This window comes from Cebus imitator, unplaced genomic scaffold (assembly GCF_001604975.1).
Source record: "Cebus imitator isolate Cc_AM_T3 unplaced genomic scaffold, Cebus_imitator-1.0 Scaffold42, whole genome shotgun sequence".
NCBI classification, from domain to species: domain Eukaryota; kingdom Metazoa; phylum Chordata; class Mammalia; order Primates; family Cebidae; genus Cebus; species Cebus imitator.
Window position 1 is genome coordinate 16426447 of NW_016107357.1, and position 10132 is coordinate 16436578.

A 10132-nucleotide genomic window follows, 5' to 3' on the forward strand; every position below is an offset into this window, starting at 1 on the left:
TACTTCCCGGGTTCAAGCGATTCTCCTGCCTCAGCCTCCCAGGTAGCTGGGACTTCAGGCGCAAGCCACCATGCCCATCTAATTTTTTTTTTTTTTTGAGACGGAGTTTCGTTGCTGTTACCCAGACTGGAGTGCAGTGGCATGATCTCAGCTCATCGCAACCTCCGCTTTCTGGGTTCAAGCAATTCTCCTGCCTCAGCCTCCCGAGTAACTGGGACTACAGGCACGCACCACCATGCCCAGCTAATTGTTGTATTTTTAGTAGAGACGGGGTTTCACCTTGTTGACCAGGATGGTCTCGATCTCTTGACCTCGTGATCCACCCGCCTCGGCCTCCCAAAGTGCTGGGATTATAGGCGTGAGCCACCATGCCCGGCTGCCCGTCTAATTTTAATAATTTTATTAGACATGGGGGTTTCATCATATGAGTCAGACTGGCCTCGAACTCCTGACCGCAGGTGATCCACCTGCCTCTGCCTCCCAAAGTGCTAGGATTACAGGCATGAGCTACTGCGCCTAAGTGGATTTTGGATTAAAAAAATTTTTTTTGAAATATTTGTGTTATATTCACCAGTTGAGCATCCTTGATCCAAAAATCAGAAATCCAAAATGTGCCAATGATCATTTCCTTTGAGCACGACCTTTGAGCATCATGTCGGCACTCAGAGTTTTGAATTTTGGAGTATTGCAGATTTTACTATAAATTTTGGATTAGGGCTGCTTAACCTGTTTTATCTTTCATGGTGCTGAAGTTGACTGGGGTCTCCTGGACCATTCTTGTGAGATTTGCAAGATTGCTGTCAGACAGTGGCTTGGGCTGGAGTCACAAAGGAAGGTCTCTTTGTCTGCATGTCTAGTGATTGATGTCTGCGGTAGGCTGAGACTACAGTTGGAGCTGCCACCCCAGGCACATGGCCTCTTCATGCGGCCTGAGCTTCCTCCTGTTACAGAACTGGAGACAGAGAATCCCACAAAGACTGGGGAGAAGCTGCTTCCCCTTGTAAGATTCAGCCTCAAACCCACATGTCATCCCCTCTGCTACAGTCCTAGGCCCATCCAGATTCAAGGAGAGGGGACATAGGCCCTAGTTCTTGATGACAGGAGTGTTAACATCACATCGACACACCATTGTAAGAGTAAGTGGGACGGGAGAGTGTGTTGAGGCCATTTTGGAAAATACCATCTGCCGCAGGGTGGAGCCTGGACAGTCTTGGCTTTTTGACTTCTTGGCTGGTTCTTTTACTCTAATTCACACTGAGCTGGAATTGACTACATGTAGATTAAAACCTTCTGTATGTCCCCAAATTCCCAAAAACAAAAAACCAACCGAAAAAAAAAAAACCCTTGGGAAATATTATTTACAAAATAGATGACAAAGGGTTAATTAGCTTTAAAATGTAAAGGACCCTTATAAATCAGTAAGAGTCTCCCAATTAGAAAAAAGAACTGAGGATTTGAAGGACAATTGACAAAAGAACTTTAAGTGGCTAGTGTGCATTTCAAAAGTTTACCAGAACTTAAAGAATGTAATTTTTTTTTCTTTTTATAGACAGAGTCTCACTATGTTGCCCAGGCTGGGCCTCAAACTCCTGGCTTCAACAAATTCTCCCATCTTGGCTTCCCAAAGTGCTGGGATTACAGGTGTGAATCACCACAGCCAGTCAAGAATGTAAATTTTAATAAATAGGCTGGGCACGGTGGCTCATGCCTGTAATCCTAGCACTTTGGGAGGCCGAGGCAGGTGGATTGTCTGAGCTCAGAAGTTCGAGACCAGCCTCGGCAACATGGTGAAACCCCGTCTCTACTAAAAATACAAAAAATTAGCCAGGCATGATGGTGGGTGCCAGTAATCCCAGCTACTCAGGAGGCTGAGGTAGGAGAATCACTTGAACCCAGGAGGGGAGGCTGCAGTGAGCCGAGATTGCACCACTGCACTCCAGCCTGGGCAACAGAGTGAGACTCTGTCTCCTAAATAAATAAATACACCACCTATGTAATTGGCAAAAATGAAAACATTGACTATGCAAAGGCAAAAATATAGGAAAATGGGCCCTCTCAAACACTCCTGCTAGTGGGAGTATAAACTGGTACAAACTTTCTGTAAGGCAGTTGGGCAGTGAAAGTCGTAAATTTTTAAATAATTGTGAGTTGAAGTTTATCCTAGAGATATTAATGAGGACACTGATATTAGTATGAGGGTGTTTATTGTTATTTACCACATCAAAAAACACATAGAAACACCCTAACTGTTCATCAATGAATGAGTTGATGAAAGTTTATTGTCCATTTATATAATAGAGTATAATACTATTATGTAGTTAAAACTAATGTTCATATGCACATTTATTTAAATGGAAACAAAAATACTAAAAAGTATAACATGATCCCATTTTTTGTCATATATATCTTAGGAAAATATATGTAACAATATTGTGTGTGTGTGTGTGTGTATTTACAACATTTCTGGGACAAGATTGTATTGATGAGGCTATTACTGAATAATGAAATTACTGTTATTTACTTTTCTTGTACCTTTATTTTCCAGTTTTCTAAGTGAAAATGGGCTGAATACAAATAAATAAAAGCGTAAGATAAAGTAAAAATAAATTTTTATTTAAGGTATTTCTTTAAAAGGGGATTGAGGAAGGGTAATTTAGCGTAAACAGTCTGGAGCTGGACCCTGCTCTGACTCGTGACCTTTGTCAAGTTACTTCACCTCCTTAACCCTCAGTTTCCTGCCTTACTCAATGGGCACAATAAATTCTACCGCATAAGGTTATCACGAGCTAGCGTTCCCATTTCCCATTTCCATCCAACTTACAAAAGCGCCGTGCTGCACTCTCTCCTGAGCCTTCTCCCTTCTCTGATCTCCTTAACAAAGTGGTTGGAAGCAATCATTTATCACCACCTGTTATTAATATCTACTTATTGGCTAGCCACCCACTTGCTGGTTGAAGACCATGTCTTATTTGCAAAGGCCATGCGTTTTCTGGAATTAGCCTTTCGTTCTCGACGTAGATTCACTCAGAACCAGGTCCATGAAGAGACGCATGCACTTTTGCACACACAGAATACACTCAGGAACACTTCTGTGTATTCGCAACTCGGTGTACGATGCTGAGCCCACAGCTGGGGATCTCCTGTGATGAGCGCCTGCAATTGTTTGAGTAAGGAGATGACTTTGGGAGGAAAAGTGCTGAATTTGGTGGAAATCTTAATTTAGATGAAGAGGCTCGGCCATATTTGGTAAGTTCCTGTGGTAGCAGTTTAGGCAACTGATAGGCATGAAGAAAGGCCCTTGAGTGAGACGTTGGGAAGGCCTGAGCATGGCTTCTTTTGGGGAAGTTATCTGGGTAGCCAGGCGTGGGACACGCCCCCCTGCCCCCACTTCTCCCTATCCCCAAAAACAGGCATTGAGAGGCTCTTACTGCCCTCGCGTGGCCGCCTCTGGAACTGCCTATGAGAAGACCCGCCCAGATTTAAACGGAATCATGGGGCTGGAGAGCACTCAGGCAGGCTGTCATTTAAGCTCCGCTGTTCCCACGTAAGCTTCTGGCAAGCAGGAAGCCACTCTTAGCCTGTTTCTCAAGGCTTTTTGGCTTTTCCATCTCTTAAGTCCATGCCGTCTGAGCAAAGACATTTTCTCCGTTGTAAGGAATTCTAAATTCTTCCGGCTGCAGCTTTCAGCAGCTCCTGACATCCTGGCCGAAGAGAAGAAAGGGAAAAACAGCAGCCCGACTTGAGAATCAGAGCTGGGCAGGGACACTGCTGGGGAGGGCTCTGGGCCCCGTCTTCGCCTCTTTCCAGACCTGTGGTCTTCAAATGTGCTCGGTAGAACACTCCCTAAAAGAATTGTTGCAAAGCTATGTTTTCCCTGTTAAAAATCAAGTTTAGCGGCTGGGTGTTGTGGCTCACGCCTGTAATCCCAGCACTTGGGAGGCCGAGGCAGGTGGATCACTTTTGGTCAGAAGTTCAAGACCAGCCTGGCCATGATGGCGAAACCCCGTCTCTACTAAAAATACAAAAATTAGCTGGGTCTGGTGGCGCGTGCCTGTGCTCCCAGCTACTTGGGAGGCTGAGGCAGAATGGCTTGAACCAGGACTTGGGAGGCGGAGGTTGCAGTGAGCTGAGATCACTCCACTGCAGTCCAGCCTGGGCTACAGAGGGAGACTCCATTAAAAAAAAAAAAAAAAACAAGTTTAGCCTAAAGCTACCCTTACGTATTTTAAGTTCAGTCTAAAGGGGAAGTGTAAAGAGTCCTTTGCCCCATTCACCCTCTCCTCACCTGCTTTCTACTTCTGCCTTATCTCTCTGACTCGTCTGCCTTCCTCCTCTGTTTTATTTATTTATTTATTTATTTATTTTTATTTTCTTGAGACAGAATTTCACTCTTGTTGCCTATGCTGGAGTGCAATGGCATGATCTCGGCTCACCGCAACCTCCGCCTCCCAGGTTTAAGCAATTCTCCTGCCTCAGCCTCCTGAGTAGCTGGGATTACAGGGAAGTGCCACTACGCCTGGCTAATTTTTTTTATTTTTAGTAGAGACAGGGTTTCTCCCCATTGGTCAGGCTGGTCTTGAACTCCCAACGTCAGGTGATCCACCCGTCTCAGCCTCCAAAGTGCTGGGACTACAGGCGTGAGCCACCGTGCATGGCCTCCTCCTCTGTTTTTAAGGGCCTGCCTGTATATAACCCAGGATAATTTCCCTATTTTAACGTCAGCTACTTAGTCATCTAAATTCTATTGGCAAAGTCCCTTCACAGCAGTACTAAATCAGAATCTTAAAATCTTTAGAATTCAACCAGCCACAACAATTGGCATTTTGCCAACCTTAGGTAACCAGGGGTTTTTGTTTTTGATGAATAACAGTGATTTTTTAAAACAGCTTATTTATTTATTTATTTATTTGACAAGGTCTTGCTCTGTGGCCCAGGCTGGAGTGCAGCAGCATGATCATACCTCACTGTAACCTCAAACTCCTGGGCTCAAGCGATCCTCCTGCCTCAGTCTCTCGAGTAGCTGAGACTACAGGAACATGCCACCACACCCGGCTAATTTTTTAAAGTTTTTTGTAGAGATGGGGTCTCACTATATTCCCCAAGTGTTGAGATTACAGGCATGAGCCACTGCACCCAGCCTACTCATTTTTCAGTAAATTACAACCCGTAAGTTTTTTTGTGGTTGAGCAACATACCAGCTCTCATAATACTGGGGGAAGAGTTTCTGGGTTCCACAGGTTTTGCAGATTATTAAGCGGCTGTCTTTCTATCACGAATGAGCTTCCCAATGTAAGGGTTATTGCCGAGTTAAAAATGAAGAAACTGAGGCCAGTATAAAAAAATTAAATGCCAGTTCATTCAGCTCCCGGGCAAGGATCTATGATCTGGGGAAAGGGGGCCAGAGAAGTCTCGCTGAATTCCTGGGACATGGGGTTTTTGTGGCTATGGGTAACAAGCTGAGCTCTGATTGGCTCCAGGGTAGCGGGATTGGTACAGGGCAGGCCACTATTGGTTGGCAGGTTGTTGGGCGGGTTTTTCTAGTACAAGAGCTGGCCAGGGTTGCATCAGCCAGAGCCTTCCAGGGGAGCCATGCGGCAGAGCTAGGTGCCAAGCACAGAGCCAGGTGCTGGGCGCAGAGTCAGGTGCTGAGTGCAGGGGTGGTTGTGTCCAGCCTCCCAGCGAGGCAGCCGGCCTTACACCCAACATTAAATCTCTTTATTCAAAAAAGACAGAGGAAGATTTTCTTTTTAACAAAAAAAAAATTTATTTTCCACACTAATATTTGTACAGCTGTAAACTCAAGGAATCATCCAATACTTATACAAATCTGGGGGAACAATTAATAAGCACCTTCAATGGTTTCCACAGTTTAAGAATTTACCATTAAAAAATTGTAGAATAAATCTAATAAAATGAATAAAATAGTTATAAAAATCATATAAAATCATGATGAACATTTGATATAGAGGGTTTAATATGAAACGATGAATACGAAAGAAAGTGAGACTAATTTATGGAGTTTGGCTATGTAAAAGACCTACATGGTCCTAAAATCTTGTGATTCTTGGGGCTATATTTGCCTCTCAAGACAAACTTCAATTATTAAAGGAAAGACTCTCAATTCAGGTTCCAATGTACTGCAGAAGGAAGTGAGGACAAAGTCAGAGAAGATGGGGCAGAGAGGCTGAGTCAACTGGGGTTTGAGGAAAAGAGGAGACACTCTCTTCCCCAAAGACAGTATCAGGCAAGTTTTTCCATGTTCTCAAGTATAAGGTGGTCTTTGGCAAAATATACCATTTTCTTTTTGGAGTGACTTAAGAGTTTTTCCGATTGCTATTCTTAAATCCCCTCCCCTACCAGTTTCTCTTGGGTTTTAAAATTTCTCTTCTTGATCAATCTCTTTTTTATGATACTTTTCATTGAATCTTCTCTCCTTTAGCCCATTCTTTACTGACTCAAAGTCCTTATGCTGAACTTTTCAATAAAAAAATGTCTGTTGTTTTAGGACTCTGGGAAGCAGTTGATAAAAAGGTGACACCACTTACGGATATGGTCAGGAGATGTTTTCTAAACAGATTGTAGAAATATAAACATGAAATGTGGCAATGATCTCTTTAATTAGATCATTGAGTAATAAAGGTTAAGGACCATCAGTATAAATATTCAATTCAGTCTTTCTGGATTGTGTTGTTAGATGACAATACGTCCAACAAGAGCCACAGATTCAGGGAGAAACCAAGGAGGGATGAGGTCATGGTTGAGTGTAAATTGGTTCTCTAATGTGGAGGCCAGAGGTGAGGGTCTGTGGTGGGACATCATCTGGTGCCAGCCCCATCCTGTGCCTCAGATAGGTCTCCATGAAAAGGAGGGACATTGGTGCCAGCAATGGGGCTGAAGACAAGCACAGCAACAGAGAGTAGAAGCTTGGATGCAAGTATTTTGGGCAAAGAGGAATAATTAGCACTCTTTTATATAATTTAAGGCACATCAAAACAATCCCCTATTCTGAAATAGCTGACCTACACCTTGAAATTCCTACCATCAGACATTCTTTTGACTTAATCCTTTAACAAATGCCAATATCCTACTCTCAAATATTGGCATTCTATCTGGGAGGGGCTGCTCATTATCATCCACCAAATACCCATATATCTCTAGGACAGGGTAGGTTTTGATCAAAAAGCAGAGCATGCACATTATAATGGGAGTCTTAGACAAGATGACGATTGAGAGGAACTGAGGAGTAAAACTACAGGAGTATAAAGAGGAAATTCAGAGAAACCAAAACAAAAAATTAAGGAATGCTAATTCCCTCAACTCCCAACCTTTCCTAGTCAAGCCTTGGCTCTTATGTCAAAGAGCTGACAGGATGGTGGGTGCCTCAAAGTAAGACTGAGCTCATAAGGCCACAGGGAAGGATACAACTCAAACTTGGGAGGTTCTGCTCACCACTAGGGGGCTAGGATTGGGAAAAGGTCCTAGGACATTGGGATGGGCATATAATCCTCACTCAGTGGTGTATAAGTCTTTCTGAGGGTTGGGGTAAGGGTGGAGGGTTCTGTCCTTGCATAGGGGTAGAGACTTTTCCATTAGAGAATCCCAGGGTGCATGTTTTGGGGAACAGTGAGGGAAAAGTTGTTGGGGCTCAGGCTAGGCTGGGTCTGGGCCTAGTGGCCACTCAGCCAAAGGACACTTTTCAATCTGGACCAAGTTGCTTCAAGTAGCGTGTCGCTGTGAAATATTCGGAAAGGAAATAAGGCACTCTTGTCTTCATTTCCGCTCGATACAGTCAACTCCCAGGGTGTTGTCGGGGCAACGGCACGTCCTACTCCCTGGTGTGGCCAAGCAGAGGTGGGTGCAGCCGCCATTGTTCACTGAGCAGTAGTTATGGCCTGGAAAAGGCAGAAATCAGTTTAATAGCCCTCTCTCTGACCTGACTCCATCGCCATTTAAGAGAGTGGCCTTCTTATTGTGTGTGACCCCCTTTTTAGTTTCCATGAAGCCACACTAGGAAGGGCTTCAGGAGAATGGGCCACTGTGCTAGACAGTCAGCTGAGCTGATCCATTGTCTGTTTCCTCAGCATTAAACCAGACAGATAAAAACACAGATTCCCAACTTGGGGGCTATTCAGATTTTCTAGTAAGGCTATTAAACAGATCTCAGGGGAGCTCTTCAGCTCTGACTATAACATGGAGTTGGAATTTTAAAGTACACAGTTCTGTCTATGTAGCTTGCACTCCCAGCTTCACACAGACAGGAAAAGAGGAGGGAAGCTGAGAAAGAAAGTGGGTGATGGGAAGGGTCTTCAAGAGGCAGCATGGCACAGACTCCAGGGCCAGGCTGCCTGGACTTGCCCTGTGAGCTGTGTGACTTGGAGCAAGTCGCTTCAGTTTCCTTATTTGTGCAGTGAACATAATGACAGTACCCACCTCGTAGGGTTGCTATGAGGATTACATGAACTAATGAATACAAAGCATTTAGAACTCTAAGTGGGTTGATATATGTGAAATTCTTAGCTCACAGTAAGTGCCACACATATGTTTGCAACAATTATTATTAATTATTGTTATTGCTGTTAGGCCAGATGGATGGACTTTTATCCCAACATTGTAATATCCTCATCTGACTATTAGAACCCAAAGACCCTATACTTTTATATCCAGCCCGAAACTCAATACTTTTCCTCATCCTGACAACTTTGTGACCTAATATTTTCTGTTTATTTAACTGGTTCACCTGCTGATGAAGAGTCTGGATGCAAAGGACTGCATCTCTCTGTCAGCATAATCGAGGCTACTAGTGGCCATCCGCATAGCAGCCAGAGTGTGGGTTCTGAGCCTCCAGGTGCGCCCAGTACCCCAGCAGTAAAACAGCACAGGAGAGTTACCTTGGGGACACTGGGACAGGGCCGTGGTGATGCCATACAGCCGGGTCTGCTTGTGGGGATGGAAAGCATCCATCTCCTTGGAAATTGCAAGATCAAGAGCAACCACGGAATTCCTACAAAGCACCAAAGGGCAGAAGGTGAAAACACATCTGATGGCCTGAACTCATATCTACAGGGCAGTCTCTTTTGTCATTACGAGGATAAACTGGAGGCCATAAGCAGACACGATGGCGTTGCTTCCTAGATATCCCTTCCTTCTCCTGGGGTGGGTCAAGCCTGCATTTTTCTGGCTTTTTACAAGAAGATAAAGACCAGCTAGCTCTCCCCTCCCACTCTAAATCCCAGGCAGGAAATGAGTTTTCTAGACAGATGCCCCTGGCCAGTTGTCTTCTTAGTTTAATCCCTTCTTTTGCAGGAGGGGTGGTCAAGAAGAGGCTGTGGGAATATTGCAGTTTAACAACTATAATGAAGCAGGGACATAAAGTGGACAGGAAGCCCACTGGCCACACAACCCCGGGCCAGCTCCTGGGGAAAGAACCAACGTGTTGAGGAAGTCCATGTTTAAAGACTTGAAACGGCACAGTCAGGAGCATCTGGGTGACAAATGACACCTCCTGTCCCTTAGGGCCTTGTCCTCCCTCCTTCTTCAGTCCCTCTCTTGCCTCCTGACAACAAGAAGAATGAGGGAGAGGAGAAATCTCTAGAGGGGACATTTCTGAAGGCTCAACCAAGAGGGCAGATGGGAAGGGCCTGGCCTCCCAGAGACAGTAGGTGGAGGGGCAGGCCCATGCAACCCCCATAGCTGTAGCCCACGTACATCTTCCAGTCTGTGTAATACAGATTCTTCCCGAAGCTTGTCACAGCGAAAGGATAGTGGAGCCCTTCGAGAACCCTGCGTCTGCTGGGCTGAATGGGGTTCAGGCATTCTGCCCGATTGGTGCCTGTGTGGAATGGAAACAAGTCATTCATTGTTCATGCAAGAAATGGCCCCTTTGTGCAAAAAAACAAAAAAAAAAAAACAAGAGTAATGAGGGCAAGAGTGGGAGAAATTAAGCATTACGTTGACAAACCCGAGAGAACACACGGGGCTTGCCCTTAAAAACTGGGAAGTTGGCCGGGCACGGTGGCTCACGCTTGTAATCCCAGCACTTTGGGAGGCCGAGGCGGGTGGATCACGAGGTCAAGAGATCGAGACCATCCTGGTCAACATGGTGAAACCCCGTCTCTACTAAAAATACAAAAAT

The 10132-nt window shown here is 44.9% G+C and overlaps 1 protein-coding gene across 1 annotated transcript in view; it reads right to left on the reverse strand.

Moving 5' to 3' along the window:
* Positions 1–5754: 5754 nt before the first annotated feature.
* The window catches only part of NID1 (nidogen 1), an 89078-nt gene continuing 84700 nt past the window's right edge, over positions 5755–10132 (reverse strand). The window contains exons 17-19 of the mRNA XM_017526593.2: positions 9706–9857; positions 8889–9001; positions 5755–7892 (exon numbers count right to left, since the gene is read on the reverse strand). Coding sequence (XP_017382082.2) covers positions 7771–7892; positions 8889–9001; positions 9706–9857 — 387 coding nt within the window. The 3' untranslated portion in view covers positions 5755–7770. The remainder of the gene's footprint in view (positions 7893–8888; positions 9002–9705; positions 9858–10132) is intronic.